General features: G+C 37.7%; 2 protein-coding genes and 1 non-coding gene across 3 annotated transcripts in view; 1 reads left to right on the forward strand and 2 right to left on the reverse strand.

Moving 5' to 3' along the window:
• Window positions 1-2: 2 nt before the first annotated feature.
• Window positions 3-11,057, reverse strand: LOC126368781 (histone-binding protein N1/N2). The gene is made up of 9 exons (XM_050012931.1): window positions 10,941-11,057; window positions 10,143-10,318; window positions 9,704-9,801; window positions 9,172-9,368; window positions 8,147-8,237; window positions 7,602-7,742; window positions 6,671-6,745; window positions 5,838-6,082; window positions 3-3,247 (listed from the first exon to the last, which is right to left on the reverse strand). The coding sequence occupies exons 2-9, from the start codon at window positions 10,316-10,318 to the stop codon at window positions 3,062-3,064; spliced, it is 1,209 nt and encodes a 402-aa protein (XP_049868888.1). The 5' UTR covers window positions 10,941-11,057; the 3' UTR covers window positions 3-3,061.
• Window positions 11,058-12,525: 1,468 nt separating this feature from the next.
• The window catches only part of LOC126368785 (uncharacterized), a 55,415-nt gene continuing 46,483 nt past the window's right edge, over window positions 12,526-21,457 (forward strand). The window contains exons 1-2 of the mRNA XM_050012938.1: window positions 12,526-12,692; window positions 13,262-13,483. Of these exons, the coding sequence (XP_049868895.1) occupies window positions 13,395-13,483 (89 nt within the window). The 5' untranslated portion in view covers window positions 12,526-12,692; window positions 13,262-13,394. The remainder of the gene's footprint in view (window positions 12,693-13,261; window positions 13,484-21,457) is intronic.
• Window positions 15,170-15,241, reverse strand: Trnam-cau (transfer RNA methionine (anticodon CAU)). The gene has a single exon. It is a non-coding gene; the product is annotated as a tRNA-Met (tRNA).

Below are 21,457 nucleotides of genomic sequence, written 5' to 3' on the forward strand. Positions count from 1 at the left end.
TGGAACTTTTACTTAAACAACCTAGTTTATTAATAAAAAAATAAGCTTAAGTATATTTAGAACGTTTACTATAACCTAGCCGGTGTATGTATGAAGGAATAACATACAACTACAAAACTAATAACGTAAGTGTAGCATAATGTAAACGGTACTTCTTATCGATGTAAACAAAAACAGCTGTAGGGTCTGCATGACAACCGCGTCGAGCGCGCCGCGAATCATATCGAGGGCTTCGACCAATAAACGCAGCCAATGCTCTCTACGGAGATATGTCGAACGGCTATTGGTCGAAACCGTGCCGCGAGGACAAGTAACATTTCATTATAACCTAAATTAATTTATTTAATCATATTATGCTAGACTATTCATTCTTAACTACTTAGAAAAAATAAAAATAATAATGGACACACTTGGGGCAATCGTTTTTATATTTTTTTAACTAAATTACTTATATTTTACTCTTTCAACAGTTACACTTAGAAAATGCAGTACCAACACAAAGCCAATAAAAACTGATTTTCTGACTTTGCGCATTACAACGGTGATTATGTGCCTAATTAAAGAACAATGTTAACTTGAATAATCAAATAAAAAATAAAGAAAAAAAGATATTTTCACCTTATATCAATCGGATAAGAGCTAAATGAGAGAAGTACGGTCACGAGTACTAATATGTACACACTTTGAAACCATGTCACATTAACTTTTTTGACAAATTAAACTGCAAGTCTCATTACATGTCAAATATGATAGTGCGACAGGGTCCTAAGTGGGTACGTGATATTGCTCATGACTTTACACTTTCAGTCCTCAATAAGGCGGCAGTACCCGCAATATTGAGTCGTGGCGAATTACTAAAAGGGAGCACTGTTGGGTGTTCCTAAATTTTGAAAGTTCTCCACATTGGCCCCGATTCCTGCAGACAACGCCTAATTTTATTTTAAGTTATATCCGTCATTTTCATATCCGTCGAAAAGGAAAGGGGCGGATGATTCACAGCTCTTAATTTTAGGAATGAGTAAATGAATGAATAACCCGGGCGAATCAAAAGGTACGTCGCTGGTATGCAATCCGTTTGACGTGCTGTCTACTTAACTGTGTCGGGTTATTGACGGATGTAAAATTTTTAGACGGTTGGTTTAGATTTGTGCTTAAAATTGACGTGTGTTCCATAAATTTTATGCTTGTCGATTACCCGTCCCTTTCCTTTTCGGCGGATAAGAAAATGACAGATATAACTTAAAATAAAATTAGATGGTATTTACAGGAATTAGCACCATTGTCCAGCTAAAATTCGTGATAAATTGCTATATAATGTGGAGCAACGTGGAGTGTATCCCGTCTGCAGGATGAGTTACGAAAAAGAAAAGCAGCCAGTTGGAAAAAGGCAGTTATGATTGAAAATAAGATTTACTAATAAGGTTTCATCACCAAAACAATTATGTTCGTATATTCAAATAGTATGGGGAACTGTCAAAATTTAAGAACACTCAACAGTAACGACAGCTGATGGGAGCAATAGGCAGTTTTTATCCTCAATAGAGGGAATATATTCGAATTCTGCATTGGGAAACCGGCCTCTTAAGTAAACTCCAAACTATTCAACTTATTATAGATTCAGAATGATCTTTCTCAGCGCCATAATAATTTATTTTTCATTTCAGACTTATTTATACTTTCACAAAAATGATCAACATTATGACAAAAAAAATGAATTAGACAATACGTGCCGAAGTTGCGAATAATGTTGATGAACACGTAAATTAACTCACGCGCGCTCGTAATTCCTATGGGGGTGGGCGGAGCCGCGTAGTCTCTTGATTTTTTGTTCTGTGATAAACTGTGTCATCATCACAGGCACTCCATTAAGGCACGACGCAATTAAGGAAACGCAAAATGGCCCAAGAACAGTGTCACATCCTGGATACTCTATACAAGTCTCGTTTTTACCTTGTGCCTGACAGAGCGAGAGCACGAGCAAGCGAGACAGACAGATAGGCTGTATGCCACCTTAACGCGTAAGTGTGAGCGAGACACATTCCACCTTACACAGTCCTCCTTAGACTAAAGTAAAACCCAGAGCTCACCCCCTCTGGGTTTAAAATATAGTAAATCTAGCTCGGCGACCGATACGAATTGGCGCTGGCGAAAAGTTACCGTTATATTGTTTTTCTATGGTATAGTGAGTGTAGCAAGTACACAATGCACTTTTTGAGCGCGTATGTAACGTTACAAAATTGGAAATATTTTCTTTTTAAAGTGATCGATTTAGAAAGAAAGCACATTCGGAAATTTCTTTCTCAGTTATTGTAGATTTATTTCGAGACATTCACTCCGTACTTGGTCGTTACATACAAAAATTACACACGACAATATTCACAACTTAGGTATAATCGGGTAGTTTCCTAGGTCAAAGACAAATTATGAACCTCTAAAGATAAATCTAAAGGCAACAAAAAACGTTTTCTTTGTTCTATTTAAGTTATTTATGAATGTTAATAAAAAAAATGTAATAAGTGCGACAATGGCCCCGATTCCTGCAGACACCGCCTAATTTTATTTTAAGTTATATCCGTCATTTTCATATCCGTCGAAAAGGAAAGGGACGGATGATTCACAGCTCTTAATTTTAGGAAGAATGAGTAAATGAATGAATAACCCGGGCGAATCAAAGGGTACGTCGCTGGTATGCAAACCGTTTGACGTGCTGTCTACTTAACTGTGTCGGTTATTGACGGACGTAAAATTTTTAGACGGTTGGTTTAGATTTGTGCTTAAAATTGACGTGTGTTCCATAAATTTTATGCTTGTCGATTACCCGTCCCTTTCCTTTTCGGCGGATAAGAAAATGACAGATATAACTTAAAATAAAATTAGATGGTATTTACAGGAATTAGCACCATTTTGTCACGTTTTATTATGACGTCACAGGTTGCTTTTTCGTACAAATTCCATAGTCATATCGTGTTTTGACTTTTAGTAAAAAGTAACTGTTTTGACTGGTTAGAAACTACCCTATTATGTTGACATATATAAATTGGCCTTATGGATAAGTTTTCTTTCACGTGTTAGACCGTTTGGCCGCTGAAGCCTCGTCGGTGTCACTGGCCTTGCGCTTCCTCTTGATAAGGTGGGAGATGTCAGACACAGGCTTGTCCGCTGGCTTGGCTTGTGAGGAGCCAGCTCCGTTGCTTGAAGAACTGGCACCGTTCGACGGACAGAGTGTCTCCCTTACCCGCTTTATTGTCTGCAAAGATTTGAACTTACTATTCAATTTGGACTTTTTACCCGTGTTATTTTTAATCTTAACAGCCTCCGTGGTCTAGTGGTTAGAGCGTTAGGCTCACGATCTGGAGGTCTGGGTTCGATTCCCGATGGGGACATTGTCGAAATCACTTTGTGAGACTGCCCTTTGTTTGGTAAGGACTTTTCAGGCTTGAATCACCTGATTGTCCGAAAAAGTAAGATGATTCCGTGCTTCGGAGGGCACGTTAAGCCGTTGGTCCCGGCTATTAGCCGTAAAAACACCTCCACCAACCCGCATTGGAGCAGCGTGGTGGAGTATGCTCCATACCCCCTCCGGTTGATTGAGGGGAGGCCTGTGCCCAGCAGTGGGACGTATATAGGCTGTTTATGTTATGTTATTTTTAATCTAGGAGCATGGAAAACTTGTTCTCATTTCTCATTGATTCATGCATTATTTATAACTTAAGCTCACGACTGTAACCCAATGGGGTAGTCAGAGGTACATCCATCGCAAGATGAACTTAGATATCCACACCTCACCACGCTTTCAACGGCCGCCGTGGTCCAGTGGTTGAACATTGGGCTCACAATCCGGAGGTCCCGGGTTCGAATCCCGGGGGGAACATATCACAGAAATCACTTTATGATCCTTAGTTTGGTTAAGACATTACAGGTTGTTCAACTGATTGTCCAAAAATTAAGATGATCCGTGCTTCGGAAGGCATGTTAAGCCTTTGGTCCCGGTTACTACTTACTGATGAGTAGTCTTTACATGAGCCATGTAAGGGGCTTTTGGGTGCTCAATAATGACAGGGTTATCCCTGACGCCAGGATTGATGAGGTTAGTAATTCACCTCACAACCCACACCACAGGAGACCGCGCTTTCATAATATCGCGCCTATTTCCCGTTGGGGTAGGCAGAGTCCACGGAATTCCACTTACTAAGAACCTGGCACACCACTTTCGCTTCTTTCACTCTCATCAAAGACGCATGCTGCCAGTTAAGAGGACCTTTCTTTAAAACATCCTCGATGTGATCACGGTATGTAAACCTAGGCGTTCCTCTTCCAACTCTACGCATCATGAGAAAATAGCTATCACGCTAAATATTTTGCTGGGGAACGCAGCCTGGAAAGTCCCCCATTGATGATGCAGTTACTTGAATTAGCCATAAACGTAAATAAAAAACGGGGTACAAAAAGTATGTTTGAAGTTCAAACTCCAACCCGTATCTGCATTCAGATTATTTATAAATCCACTCACGCAATCTTATCTATCGAGTACACTACACATAAAAACACAACTGAATAGTCGAATACAGGCACTTATCAGTGAAAACTGCCTGCCCGAGTTAATAATAACTTAAACACTCCACACTAGTCTCCAAACTCTCAACATGCATCCATCCACACTCACGCTTTTTCAAAAAGCAGTAATTCTCATCATCAGGAAGTTTTTATCGCTGAAACAATAAAAGCACTTGGCTACGGCCCATGTCACTTGAACCTCTTCGGAGAGAATTATAAATATAAAGATAAATAATAATAATATTGTGAAAAGCAAAAGTGAAAAACATCAATGGCCATGACGTCACAGCAAATAAAAAAACCACATGACCATTAATGTATTGGGTTTGATCTGAAATAACAAAACATTTCAATTTCGATCAACTTTATTTCAAAAAATTTTACAACACAATACAAAAATGGCCTCGTGGTTTCACTTACAACTAAATAATACAATTAAAACTTATAAATTATGAGTATTCAAAATGCTACGTGGGATTCAAAGGCACTGATTACGATTAGGCACTTATCAAAATATATAAAAAATAATACTGATTAAAACAACCAATAATCACGAAACAATGGCAAGTTTTGGCATCGAATTTAGGAACTTTTACACTTAGGCGTAACGCAGATAGCTGACATTCCATTGCGGACATTTAAAAATTAAAAAAATATATATATTAAAAAATAACTTTCCGTCGGAAAATTCCACTTGATAATTGATATCAACTCATCATGGTTTGAATCATCCCTCAAAGTTTTCGTTACGATAACACTTACACCCTGTATAATGATTAACAACAGTAAGCAATCGGTTTATAGGACGATACAGAAAGCATTTTCTTTGGTAATACTCAGACAATAAGTGGCGAGCAATTTTGTTCAAATAACAGGTAATACTTTCAGAGATCCATACCAGGGAGCATTGACCTTTCATCAATAGTGTAACACATGAAATCCGTCCTTTTCCTTCCTGACGGCTAAGAAAATGACAAGTATAACTAGATGGTGTCTACTGGAATCAGTACATCAGTACTATTCTCACGAATCAAAATGTCAGCGACAGACTATCTGAAGTCTACGCTACGCCTGCGATTTATTAATCATTACCGATTTCAAAACTACCTTCTTAATAACTTATCAAAAATGGAATGTTGAGCAACCATAATTGTATAAAAATTCGAGAAATAAATCATCAGTCTTTTTCAAGCTTTGCATTCGACATGACATAAGTTTTTCTCCTTAAGCATCATGTCTCTGAGCATTTTCCTCGTCTCCTCTAGACATTCGCATGGTCTTACCTCTGCTTTGTAATCCATCATGTCTTGAATTTTCTCCTGTATTTCTGGAAGGAGACCCTTCAGCTCCTTAATTTCGCCTTCAATGGAGTAGTGGGGGTCTGAGGAGGAGTATTTCTTTACTGTCGCGTCCTCGGCCGCCGACGTCGGGTTTTCTAACGTCTTTATGCGAGACTCTAGAATGTTCGCCGCGTTTTTGAAATGGGTGATTGCGTCTTCGAAGTTTGAGGCGAGGGAGTTGGCAAGACCTGTAAATATGAATTTAGATATCAAATGGAATTTACATCTATTTCCAGAGATAGGTTTCCCGGTTAGACACAGATTTAGTGATATTTTTAAATGCATTTCACTGTCACTTCTACTTCTTCTGCCTTTTGTTTAATAAGAAGCAATTAACAGTTACATACATACATAAACTCACGCCCGTAAGCCTTTATGAGCTGGGCAAAGTCATAACAAAACAACTTGCAGTCGGCATTGATACTCGACAAAGTCGTAAGATATGATGAACCTTATGGTGACAAGGGATCAACCTATCGCCCATAACAATAGGGTAGTTTCCAACTAGTCAAATCAGTTACTTTTTACTAAATGTCAAAACACGGAATTGCTATGGAATTTGTATGAAAAACAACCTGTGACATCATAGAAAAACGTGACAAAATGTCGCACTTAAGTTAAATAGAAAAAAAGGAACCGTTTTTGTCACCTTTAGATCTGTCTTTATTTAATAATCAGAAGTTAATATTTCATCTTTGTCCTAAGCAACTACCCAATTGCCCGTCATATTAGAAAGTACGAATTCCTCTGTTGGATTGATAGCAATTAATAGTTACCAATTTGATAGTGGGTTTCAGCGATGCGTCTGTCGTCACTACGATACAATTCTTTTTGCAGCTCCAAGCAGCTCTCTGCAACAAATATCGATACATTGATTATAACTTCAATATCGTGAAGTTTTGCTTTAAAATTGTGTTTATAGTCCAGTTTAAGACAGGAATAAAGGAAACATCTATGCAATCCTAGTCTTTAAGGCCCCACATTTCTCAACAGTAGCTACGGTCACGAGCATTAATATGTATACACTTTGGTACCATATCACATTAACTTTGTTGACAAATTGAACTGTAAGTCTCAATAAATGTCAAATATGTTAGTGCGACAGAGTCCTAAAGTGGGTACATTATATTGCTCATGACTGTACACCTGACGGGAGAAATGGGCAGTTTTTATCCTCATTGAGATGTCGCTCTGGGTCTGTCAGCGGATGGGCAGTCGCTAACTGTGAGCCTAATGTCGAGCCACGATCCACGATCTTGTCGGTGTAGCATTCTCCATGCTACTTTTTAAAGGAAAATAGGGCAGTGGTTTCCCTCTTGACTTCCATTCAACTTGTCTGTACTAGGGAATGGAATCCGACCTCGTGGGATCTTGTCTAATTTCGGGATCAATCCCGAAACATAATATGACAAGATCCCATTTGAGATAGGGCGAATCTCCTTGAATTATATTTTTTGTTTTGATTATGCTGATTTCCAAAGAAAACTTAATTAGTAATATTGAAGAGTAAAGGTGTTTGTGTTCCTCACTATAACAAACAAGCATTTTTCATCGTTTTCAGCCATTCTAACTTTACATTTATTGAGATCCCGAAAATTTCGGAATCTCACGGGATTGATATTTCCAATCCTGTGGGATCTCGAATTTGCGATCTCGAGTCGGGATGACATTCCCTAGTCTGTGCTGAACAATAAAGAAGAAACTCACGCATGTCAGTGACAGCCTTGTCGTAGGTCTCGCTCTCGAGCGCCACCTCCCCCAGCGCCAGGTGCACGTCGGCCAGCAGCGCACGCGCCGCGTCGCCGCCGCCCTCCTGCACGCGGCGGTGCAGGATGCTGCGGGACAGGTCTGCAATACGAAGGATACAATTATAACATAAGCTCACGACTAGGTATATCCCAATTGAGATAGTCCCCTCAGAGGTATGTAGATAGGTAGTTAATGATGTTGAAGGTCATCTTAGCCATTCAATAATACAAATGGTCGATTTTCGCTTTTAAATTTACACATGTAAAAACGAAAGCTCTCGGAGTGACTCACTCATCACAAGTGCTGGGAATCACAAATTTTGCACGGAAGTTCATTTTAAGACGTAAGTGCTCACTAGGACGGGACCTCTAAGGGGGGAAAAGGGGTAGCAAAGTTTGTATGAAACTTATAATTGTAATAACAGGGTTTCGAAGTTCGAATACAACTTATGTCTAATGGTTTCTTCACAGTTAACCTGACAGTGGGAGATTTATTTAACTTACCCAGCATTTCCCAGGCTAGTTGCAAGTTGTCCACATCATCCTCATTCTCGTTCATTGTAGACTCATCGTTCGCGTCCCCATTTGATGTACCCTGTAAAAAAAACTTTACTTTGTCGTACCCCAGAAACTGCATACAAAAAATATAATTTATAACGTGTGCCGTCTAACTAGTAAGTGCGGGCGAAACAGACATTGCGCGCGCACCCCCCTCCCCCATAGCGGTGTCCACTGACGCGAGGATGGGCGTATGGATTTGACCAATCACAGCGTTCGAGAGAGAACGCTCTGTGACTCTCTCCCTCACGGTGATTGGTCGATTCCTGCACATCTCCGCTCATCTCTGCACAGCACCGCGTCAATGAAAACGTAGCCTTACGGTCATTTAAGTTTAAAGTAAGACCCAGAGGAGGTGAGGTAAATCTAGCTCGGCACCCAATATGAAATAGTGCGGGGCAGAGAGTTACCGTTCCATACATAGTAATTAATCTATGCTACTATGAACAAGCCTCCAATACTCGAAAAACTGAACCTATAAGGATTCTGTTTTTCCTTTTGAGGTTTGGAACCCTAAACAACTACAATAAATGACACAAAAAAGCCATTATTATTGCGTAGGTGACCGCAATCACAGTATGGCGTCTCATTTAAGCCCTAGTTATGTTGAGTGTCACAAAAAGCTTAAGAAACTGATATGAATAGAATAGAAATCATTTATATTACATATAAGTGGATTAATGACTACCTAAATGATAAAAATGTCTGGTATTGAATGTGTTCCTCTAGTTATTAAATAACTTGTAATGTATACCCTCATTATTTTTTTAAAAGATGTGTTTCTGGAGCAGTTTCTTGTCATTTCTCCTCAGCCATAACACCTTGCGAAATGACGTAAATTCAAAAATGTTACATTGACCTTCAACAAGTTTATCTATGATAATAACGTTGAAAAAAAAGGAGTGATCATAATAATTAAACCTTATCTTTAAAAAGGGACATCAGCTCAGCAAAATGACATGAGAACTTACTGGTTCTTGTTCTCCATCTTTATCCTCATCAGCTTTGCTGCTACCAGGTTCCTCATCTTTGGTGGTGGACTCTGGTTCAACCTTCTCTGCTTCTCCATTCTCCTTTGATTCTACTCCATTCTCTTTCACTTCCTCCTTTTCGTTCTCTGTCGCCTCAGCCTCTCCATTCTGGTCTTCTTCACCATTTTCTTCTTGATCTGAGAATGAAAAATTTCAAAATGTAATTTTTTGAATGGTTAAACATACATTTGTCAATATTTTTATGTTGCATTAATTTAGATTGCTCAATAACCTATTTAAGATCTTAAGGTCCAAAGTCCTTTTAAATCTTAGGGTAATATAATATCCAGCTTAGCACATTGTATCAACAGTGGTTGCAAGTTGTCTTTGATTACATGCGGCTCTGCCCACCCCATTAGGGATTACGGGCGTGAGTTTATATCTTGTAGAGTGTACGTGTGTGACTGAAATCTATATTTTCACATAATAAATTATTTATCAAGTAAATATATATTATGCTTAATTTATTTACCATCATCATCTTCCTCCTCATTGTTGCCACCTCCAGGCATACCATCCCCGAGGACACCGCTTTCTTCCCGTGACAGGCCAAGCAAAGATTTGCCATACCTGATATAAAAATATATATAAAGTCTATACGTAATTCACTTACTTCTAACAAGCTTAGGGAAAAAATACTAGAGGTTACCTATAAAAAATGCTGTTTGAGATAGCTACTCACAGTATGTGTAGTTTAACAAAGATTTGACGATATAAAAACGACATTGTGACCATTCAATAAAGTTTCATTTAAAATATAAGTACCATTTATTGACCATATCTTTTTTATGAGTGAAAAATCTCATTATGGGTAACACTGCTCATTTCCAAGATAATTTGATTCTATAGAAACTTAGTTATGGTACTTGATGGTACAACAGTCACACTCCGTCACATTCCAAAACCCTTACCACAAGTAAGCCTCAGCACACTGGTCTGCCATGTCTCCATGCTCCTTAGCAAGCAGCTCGCAAGCCGTAGCAAGAGACTCAACAGCTGCATTGTAGTCCTTCACAGCAAGGTGCCTTCTACCCGATGCTAGCAACTCCACGGGGTTCTGTGTGGTCTCCATTTGTTCATCAGCCATCTGTAACAGACAAATAGATTTTACCATGGACATTTCCAGAAAAGGGCTCATGCTGAAACAGCTCAAGTTACCACTGCAGCCCTAATAGATCTATAGCAAAGATGACTAGTTTAGTACCACCTTATTTTACTCGTGCTTTATGCAAGATTTTAAACTTCACATATGGTTCAAATGGTTCTAATCTGTAAGAAATGAACTTAATTAGGATATAGTCGTGGATGGTCAATAGTAGGTAGGTCTCTATACAAAGACTACACTGAAACCCACTTCTAAATTACAGTAATTTCAGACCAATTGTTCTTATTCAAAAGGTATATAATTGTACGGATTTCAATCAAGTCTTTATAGCCAAACAATACATGTTTTGTTTACAGCGCTTTTGTAATTCGAAGCGGGGAACCACGTGTGCCATTCTAGCGGGCCAATAGATATCTAGCACACATGAATATTAGAAAAGTATTCTAACTATCCCATACACACAGATCGCACAAAAATACCAATAAATATGAGAATATCTTTAAAAAATGCTGTCTCAAACGGTGTCATGAAAGGTATATTGTATACTTGATTTTGCTTATAAATTCCATGACGTAAGTTTACATACTCATTTAAAAATACTTACCTTCGCTTCTGGATGTAGTTTTCTTATGAATATATCACTAATTTACCGAAAAATACTGGGAAATTCGTTAAATTATAAGACTAAGTAACGTGTCGTGTCAGTCCGCCCGTTTGCCCGCTAATTTGTAAAAAAAAAAGTGTTAGGGACGTGCGTATTATACAGTAGTGTTGAGTTCTCAAACTGAGTTGACTCACTCGTATTCATAATTCTTCAATGTTGAATTTCAGCTGTTGAATTTATTAAAATATTTCAGTAATTGGACTCGTCTTATAAAAAACAAACAATTACCGATAAAGTATTTTTTATTTTTGATATTTTTTATTAACTAAAATGGTGGCTTAAAAGTCTTTTAGTCTATTCTATCAAAAAAAGATGTAATATGCGATAGGCGATTGGCGGTTTATTCGAATTAATTAAGTTTTGTTTGTGAATTTAAAAATAATAATACTTTTTAATTTAATAAAATACGTATTAAATGTCTGTGCTTTTAAAAAACTATTTGGCAATAAGAATACCTATTTATTTACCGAAATTTGAAGTGTTCTTTAAATAAATTTTATGTACTTATTATATTTTGAATAGCGAAATTTTATTATTTCAGTTCAGGGGAGCGAGGTGCTTGCCTTAGCCATAATACCTATTATTACCAGGTTATGTGACAAACAGATTTGATACCTACATGCTCAAAAACTGTATCAGGATTTAAGCAGAGCGATAAGTGAAAAAACTTTTATTGGGATATGTTACCTACCAGCCCACCGCCGAGTAAGCCATCATGTTGAAAAGGGCGGAAGACGTTCTTTCCCTTTCTTACCTTTCCTTGAGGAATATTACGAAAAGCTTGTGAAAATCGACCTTATTTGATCTTTCCCGGTATGATAAGAATCATTTATTATAAATGTATTTTCAATACGCAATCCGTATGTGTATAATGTGTAACAGAGAATTTCATCGAAGAGAATTACACGCGCCCGGCGACGGCAGCGGAATCTTCCCAGATGTAGCCTAACTTTGTACGATCTACAGTAGCATACCTACGAACTCACATTTCTTGAAGGTGCTATTATAGGTAGGTACCTAACTATGAACAGTATAATAAGTAATTAATTATGGTGCAGTGTGCATCGCGTAATGACACCGGTAGGTATCGACTTTTCCCCGCCCCACGCGCGGCTTGCCGCTTGCCCAATTTGTTGCTAGTGATGTCTACTTATCGATAAATATAGTTTTGGATAAAGCTATAGTAATTATAATAATATACGTGGTGTATCATGATTTATGTTATGATCCTATTAAAGAGCGAGGTCACCTTACCTAATACCTAGGTAGTTACAAATGAAAATTACTTAACACATATTTCTAACGTAATAAATAAAAATATATTTGGGTTTGTATTCTATGATCTGTGATTTTTGGATCAAAACTACTACCATAGATTATTGACATCAGTATCTATTTCAAATGAAACGCAAATAAATTGTTGGAAAAGACTTTTCCAACTTTTCCATCGACATTTTCCTCGTACAACCCTAGTAATCGCTTCATTTTCACATTTTCCTCGGCGCTGTGCCAGTCAGCCCGCGCTCGTGGTTTGAAACGCGCGTGTCCAAGCTGAACACTACAACCCGCGGACACAACAAAACCCTTCAAACCTTTTTATAAAACATAAAACATTCAAAAATATCCTTAAAAAAGAAAAATGTGACGAAAACGCCTCGTGTCCTTGCCCTCGGTGTGACTTGGCATAAAAACGTAAGTTTATTTATTTGTTTTGCGATTACTGTCGTTTGTTCTTTCACGATAGCGATTACTAGAATCCAATGTTTGTTCGAATTGGCTTTAGTGGTACTCGTTACGAAGATATGGGAGGGCAAGCTAGATTACACCGAAGGTTGACCGCTGATTGGTCAATAAGGGTTGTATTTCTAAAGTTGCCTCGTAATTAATTATTCTAAGTGAAGTTAACTTTGTAAGTAAGTAATTAAACGTTTATAGAGAGCTATCAATACTTTACTGACAGACATATAGCTTAATGGGTAAGGAGTACCCATAGGTAAAGAGTAAGTAATGACTAAATATAATTAATGAACTGTAAATTAATTATGGCAAACCAAAGCTTCGCTTAGCATTCTTCTTCGCTGTGCTTGCAGCATCGCATTCTTTATAAATAGTTAAGACCCTAATTACCTAAGTACCCACATACATTTTAATGGTTTATTTATCATTTTTCTGTTATTACCGAGTTATGAAATTCTAATAAAAGATTTAAGGCACGGGCGGGAAGTTATTGATGCCTAATCGTATTTTTTCTCTCCCCTTAGGTGAGGAGTACCCTCTCCTCAGCGACCAGATGAGCAGTTTCAGTGCGACAGGGAGAAGAGTAAGGCCACGAAAATTGCGCCCCACGGCAGTCCGGCGCGAGCGTACATCGCCTACCACAAGCTGGGTGCCGGCATGGAGCAGACAGAGACGCCGCCCCAGGACTGCGAGTGTGGCGTCCACCCCTCCGTCTTCTATCTGCTGGCGACGCTGCTGCTCACCAGGTAAAGCCACTAAACTGGTAAGCTGTTGCTTACTGTTGCTTACCAACAGGTTAGATTTTGGTCAGACACGATCCTTTTTTTAAATATAAAAATTTCTCATCATATGGTGCGGCTCTAGAATGGGGTACTAACTAGAGAGACTCCTCGTCACACTCGGCGCGACAGCAGGCGCCCGCAGTGTGACATCTCTTTTACATTTGAGTACATTGTACTACAAATAAACTAGGCTCTGTGATGTGGCTTAATAACTATAAACATATTATAATCTGGCACTGATTATTTTATACGTATACTAGACAGGTAGACCGGAACAGCGTAAGTACATCACCAACCACAAAATCTTTCTAAAGACTTGCTTTAGATTTTTTCACGATCTTAAGGTTTAGGAATTATATCATAGAAAAGTTAATTTGTTAATCATTTGAATGTTTATGGAGAAGACGAGAGAACTTTAAAAAATAATTCATGTAATTTCAATGGCGCCCAGCGTGGGACTCGAGGTAAGAATAAGTAATAAGTATGCAGATCAAGAAAGGTCTTCGACCAGATAATCGGGTAGTTATCATAAAAATATATTGCTTGTTTTATAAACTGCGTGTTATGGTTTTGTTAACGACGACTCGTAAAGTATATAAATGTGTTTGGTACATTGAACCCCGTGACTTCACAGATAATATCAGTAGGTACTTACCTAACTATTTTCATCGATATTTTTTAAAATCATCATTGGAAATCTTGCCTTATCGTCTTCTTTGCCTGGTCTTCGACAAGGAGGAGTTCTGGGGACATCGTTCTCTAGCATCACTGTTTCTTGGACATAACGCAAGGAAAAAAAACTACTATCATCTATTACCTAACCTGAATATATGACAGGTCCGGTTTCTTACAGAAGACACCGCTTGTCTAATCTACCAACCCGAAGCGAACACCAGTCCAATGACAGGTCAGGTCACATACTAACAGGGTTTCCCCTCGCGATGTTTTCCTTCATCGCTGATTACGATTTAAAATTAATCCGAAAACAAATTCGAAAAGCATCAGATTAGATCTGTGCTGAATTTAAACCTGCAATCTCACAATGAGAGTCAACATTTTTCTGTATGAAAAGTTATTATAGAAAAAAATAAGGATAAAAGAAAAGTATCGAAAGACGACGAAAAACTAATTTTCCTCCCACATCATAAAATGGCCTTCTCGAACGAGCAGGGCAATATCGTCTAAGTGTCATTTACTCCATCATAATGGAGGAACGTGAATGCTATCAATATTCATTACAATGTGGAACTTTCGTACCACGTTTGAGGCAGTGATTTCAGCTTCGTAGTTATGTACCTACATAACTCCGAAGGTAGATATGTGTCTATACTACTTAATATAATATATACAGATTCTAAGCCTCCCGTCTATCTAGCTTCTTCTTCTTCTTCTATCGTGTGGGTTGTGAGGTGAATTACCAATTTCATCATTTCTGGTGTCAGGGTTATTATTGAGCCGCCAAAGGCCCCTCACAAGGCTCATTTAACGATTACTCACTTACATCAAGGAAGTAAGTAGTAACCGGGACCAACGGTTTAACGTGCTTTCCGACACGCAAGGATCATCTTACTTTTGAACAATTAGGTAATCAGCTTGTAATATCCTAACCACGCTAGGGACCACATAAGTAACTTAGTGATTTTTGTGATATGTCCCCACCGGGATTCGAACCCGGGACCTCCGGATTATGAGCCCAATGCTCAACCACTGGACCACGGAGACCGTTTATCTTGCTATAAGTAATAAATACCGAAGTAAATCTACAATAAGTCACATCAAAAACGGCATGTCCCTACAGGGATTAATAGGGTAAGTCTGTTTACATTTTGTGCCTGTCGCCATAAACAGTAAAAAGTCCTTTATTTTCTAACCACGCCCAATTTAAAACGACACAGACACGATAGATTGCTTCTTGTAAAAGCCTCAAATAATGCTGTTCTTTTTATCATATATGTCTAAATAGTACAGAAAAAACCTAATAAATAAGTACATGTAGGATTTATGTAGGTAAGTACATAATTCACATAAACACAGGAAAGACAAAGTAAAGTACGTACAAGTTATGAGTCTCTCCTATGTAGTAAATACAATAAATTATTTTATCTTTCGACGACACTCACACAATGCTAAGTTAGGTTTCATTCCTCGTTTTAGTGAAATGACTTTTTAATTTTCGCCGGGAACGTGGGTGGGTGAGGTTAGCGCAGGACAGGAAAAGGTGGCGTAAAATGGACAAGACCAGTACCCAGCAGTGCGATAATGCGGGCTGATTGACGAAGATGATTCAATTAAGTAGCCGGAGATTGGGTAACTTACATTTGATTTCATTATAATACATCAACTCACACCCGTAATCAAAGAAAACTTGCAACCACTGTTGATTAAGATGTCGTAAGATGGATATGATGAACCTAATGGTAATAAGGGATCAGCCTATCGCCCATGACATTAGTCCATCATGTTAGATACACAATCCTTCTGTCGGATGTTACGACATGCCCCAGAAGACAAGCAGCTGAACGTGTTCTAAGTATATTTTTTAATTGCTGGGAGCAAATAAAAAAACATAGAACAGCAAAGGGGGCGGCAGAATAACAGCGCTTGCGCCATACTGTATGAAGCAAGCACATCGCTGAGTCGTACCCCTTTTTCCTGACTGCACACAACTTTTGTATGTTTCTTTGTTTGTAATTTTTTTTGTAAAATCTTACTGTTTCTTTTCTTCTTTGTTTTTTGCTTGATTTTTGTGTGTGCAGTTATGCGAAATAAACATTTCTCTCTCTCTCTCAAAGATAATATGTGTAGGTATTTGCATGTATAATATATAACATAACACAGCATCACGCTTGTATCCCCAAAGGGGTAGACAGAGGTATATATTAGGTACACCCACACCTCGCCAACTATAATATAAAATTGGTTATAAAACGGTACATTTCAAGAAAACAATAAATCTCGTGGGTTTATAGAGCTGAGATCACGAGATACTCGCAAACGCAATCATGGACCTGGGACAAACATGACTAGGTATATTGTACAAGTCCAAGTCTTATATTGTCCGAGGAAATTGGATCTGGGAAAGGTTCCGATGTAAACTATATTACAGATAGGTGGTTCACATCAGCTAAAAAGGAAATTGAAGATTTTCAATTCCACTTTTACTTTTGGCGAGTTTTGGCTCGCGTAAATACTTTTTTGCATTATAGGACTGAGTAGACGACGGTGCGATGCAAAATGCGATGTCAGCGAAGTCTACGCAGACAGAGTCGGGTAGTTCTTCGAACACCTGAAGTCAATAAAGCATTACCGTGAATGCAAAAATATCCTAGAATCTTTGGTCTTTTTGAAAATGTCTACTTAGAACTTACGTAATTTGGCGGCATAGGTACTTGTAATTGACTGGGTCAAAAATAAATTATAAAATGCTATCTAGAAGTAGAAGGCCATCTAAGATGATCAAAAATCAATTTAAATCTAGTTTTCGACTTATTTTCGAAGTTTATGAATTAAGTAACAATGAGTACGTTTGACCGCTTTTATTGATGACGTTACAGGACAGTATTTCCATACAAGCTCCAAAGAAGATCGTTTTGACGTTTCGTAAAAAGTATGTCATTTGACTAGGTTGTCAAGTAGTCTATTTCTAACTGGATAGGTATTAGCAAAAAGACAAAAGATTCTAAGATATATTTAATTTGCATTCGAAGTAATGATATTGCCTTCCGGTGCCTAAGAATTGGGTATTTTCCTCCAATTTTATCAAAAGTAAATTATGTAATTCTGATTACTAAATAAAGACCGATCTAAAGGTGACATGAAACGTTTTCTTTTATCTATTTAAGTTATTTATGAAAAAAAAATGAAAGTGCGACATTTTGTCACGGTTTTATATGACGTAACAAGTTGCATTTTCATACAAATGCCATAGTAATTTCGTGTTTTGACGTTTACTAAACAGTAACTGATTTGACTAGTTGGAAACTACCCTATTACACGTCGCATTCGAAAAGCTAGTACTTAACTACTTACCTCTATATTTGTATCTCAATCTCTACCTATTGCGCGTAAATTCAATCAACTCAAACTCAATAACAAACAATAAACATTTCACCAAACAATGAAATTTGCATTGCAATACAGTAAGTTTGGCCTGCATTTACAACTCCGCAGTGTTCCGTACTGTTGTAGAGTATAATTGTTGTACTTATATACCTAGTTGAAACTGTTGGAACCGGACCAGTTTCGTGTAACTAAAATCTATTTTAACTCCGCTGTAACTTGCTGTTCCAGTCCAAGCTTTGTTTGCGGTTTAGGTGACTAGAAAAGGTAATGTATCTATAGGTATTTGTTTTCGAATTCATGCTTGGATCATAAATGATAATCACGTGCTCAGCGGTGAAGGAAAACATCGTGAGGAAACTGCATTTTCAGAGGTATGTGACCTAATCTGTATTAGGCTAGTTTTCCCTTCACGGGTTGGAAGTTCAGACAGGCAGTCGCTTCTGTAAAAAACCGGACCTGTCAAATCTTCAGGTTAGATAAGTGGACCCTGTGAAAAACGGGATAATGCTAGGGAGATCATAAAGGTGATAAGGTATTTGGGTAACTTTATGAAAGAGTATGTGTGTATGTACTTAAGGCATTTGTTTTGCAATAAAGTATTAATAGCGAGCGTATTTTGGAATTTGTAACAAAGAACTTGACAAAAAATTTAATAAAATCGCCATCTGTAAATATAAGTAGGTGCCTAGGGATAATAATAAAAAAAAACACTAATCTTGTAAGGCTTTTGTTCCATCAGACGCTTTGAAAACACCCCTTCGAGGCCGGAATAATAAATAATTGAGCTCAATTTTTTGCAAATATGGAATTGGCAGACACTTTTAGTTTTAGCCGGGTTATACCAGCCTATCATGTATTGTGAGACTGTATATGGTATTTTTTACGACAAAGGATGTTAAACAACTTAGTTTAAAATTACACCCGATATAAGTATTATTCTAGGTACTTGCCTTTGCATTTAAAGTGTTACAAACAAATTTTGTTGTAGGTGTAAATGTTTACTAAATTCATGGAATGAAACATGAAGTTTACCTACTTCGTTTCATGCCGCTGTTACCCGCTTTCACAGCACGAACTTACAGTTAAACGTGCTGAAACTGAAGTTTCAGCCTGTACGACGTTTACACGTATTACTGCGTTGCCCTGATATTGCATGCTATAATACCTAAAAGTGTGGGTCTAGGTAATAAAACTCCGGCTAAAGTGATAAAATGCCATCCAAAGGAAAACTATAAGATATCACATCAAAACTTTATGTACTTACTTACTCAAATATCTAATTATTGAAAAACATCCGAAAGTATGATAACCCGTGTTTCGGAAGGCATGTTAAGCAGGAGAATGTCGTCACATAGACCATGTCTGAGGCCTTTGGCGGCTTAACCCTGAGTAGTCTACGACCTCAGTCTATGGTCAGTCATTTATAGACTTCACAACCCATATGACAGAAATAGACTGAAAATTTTGATTGTAGTTTAAATCCTGCAGAATATTCATAGATCCGGACCCAATGTAAAATGTGTACTTACCTAATAAAATTTAATGACGCGAAAGAAGTGGAGAGATCGAGATTCTTGGCAATTCTTGGCAATCAGCCATTCGTCTACTTCTCCAGGCATTCAGACTAAAGATTATGTAAGAACTAATTCTTTTAAAGTAAGTTATTCTTTTAGACCATCTGTGAAAGAAAGAAGAGCCTTTCTTTCCATTGCATTGGCATATACTTACAGGGTGTTAGTGACATCGTAAGGAATACTGAGGGGGACGATTCAGACCATGATTCTGAGTTAATATCAAGTGGAATCGCAAAATTCAAAATGTTTTTTTCTTTAATTATTTTCAATTCTATACTTTCCACTTGATATTAACTCAGAATAATGAGCTGAATCATCCCCCTCAGTATTTGTTATGATGTCACTTAATATAAGTAGCCATGCAAGTAGATAGGGTGTTAGTGACATCGTAACAAGTAATGAGGGGGATGATTCAGACCATGATTCTAAGTTGATATCAAGTGGATTTTCCTGTCGAAAAATTCATGAAACTGTTAGTATTTTTTTTTAATTATGTTCAATTCCGCTTTTGCGACGGAAAAATCTACTTAATATTAACTCAGAATCTTGGTCTGAACCATCCTTCAAAGTTTTCGTTATGATGTCACTAACACCCTGTATACCAATTATGTCGTGTTTGTATAACAACTAACATAGCATCCATGCATCTCCGAAGGAGTAGAAATAAAAAAGCATAAAGAATATATATAACTAGATACACAAACTGTACTTTATTACTTGTGCACTAAGGCTAAATAAACATTTTCATTGTTCGTTAGCAAAAGTTTTCGCAGTACCGTTTACTTTCCCCGTGTAAGTATTTGCTCTTCTTAAAGAGGCTTAACGAAAACGGCTTCACGTTTCGTAAGCCGAAGCAAACTTCCCCATCGTATCGTGAAAGCAAATTAAATAGTAGTACAGAAATAAAACGCCTTGTAGTAACATTATAAATCCATTCGGGTCGAGATTTTGGAACAAAGGCGTAGCTGTACCTACCTAACCTACATAGACACTTATGAGATAGTAGGTACTGCTACCCTTTTGTGGTTCATGAAAATTATTAAATTGGTACCAACAACGTAAATTTTATTATTGAAAATTAAGCGAATTACTGACTAATGTATTTAATTACTATTACTTGTCACATAATTATAAAATTCATTAAAACTGTAAATAACTTTTACTATAGGTTCAAAATTTCCTTGCAAAGTAACCATAAAAACAATGATCGTGGGTATTTTATTACGAAATGGCAACGCAGGGTGGGATGTCGTCAGCTGGGCTAACCTTGAAACGCTAGCTGTCACTTTTGAGCATACCTGATCTTCTTATACCATGGTTCCATGTAAACAATTGATATAATTTATTTCTACTCTATAACTTATGGTCATAACGCCGACAGTCCTTTTAAAATCCAAACTCCATTGTTTTACTATTGTGTCTGGAAATCTCGGCGTTACGAGGTTAAATATAGCTTCTAAGCTGGAGCGAATAAAAAACTCAGGACACATTCAGCTGCTTATCTTCACGGGCATATCGTAAAATCCGACAGAGGGTCCTTTAACGCGATGGACAATTAATTGTTATGGGCGATAGGCTGATCCCTTTGTCACCACAAAGTTCATCATATCCATCTTAGGACTTCGTATCAACAGTGGCTGCAGATTGTTTGATTACCTGTGGCTCTACTCACCCCATAAGGGATTGCGGGCGTGAGCTTATGTATGTGCGTAGGTACGTAGACAAATGAATGTGATTGATGAATGTGGAGGAAGCAAGAGAAGTGTGTCAGGATCGATTAGTCTCTGCTTACCCCGGTGGGAAATAGGCGTGAGTTTATGTATGTATGTGTATGTGTACGTAGACAAAGGAATTATTTCATGTACACTCTATGAAGACACGTCTTATAATTTATCTATTCCATTCTGTGTTTATAACATTCCCGGATTACCCAGTGACGCATATACTTAATTCTGTGGTTGTTACTTATGGCTCTTTGTTATGTAAGTACTTAACATTTAACTTATCTTGTCACAAAAACAAGTGACAATAATATCATAAGATATCTGACTGTGATCAACCTAACTTAAAAAACAATTAAATTGCGAAAAGCGAAGAAAATATATCTTTCCGGAATTTAAAACTGCTGATAAAAATGTAAAGGAATTTATGTCTGCCAAGTTTTATGGAAAATACATTACTTACCCTCCGTATTCAGTACGCGGTGTGTGGAATATTGATGCTGGTAGCCTCGTGGATGTCTAATAGCAGGGGTATTAGGTATGGAGGCAAATGCTTTTTATTAATTCTAAATAGGTTTCCG

The sequence above is a fragment of the Pectinophora gossypiella genome, chromosome 8, assembly GCF_024362695.1.
Source record: "Pectinophora gossypiella chromosome 8, ilPecGoss1.1, whole genome shotgun sequence".
Taxonomy (NCBI): domain Eukaryota; kingdom Metazoa; phylum Arthropoda; class Insecta; order Lepidoptera; family Gelechiidae; genus Pectinophora; species Pectinophora gossypiella.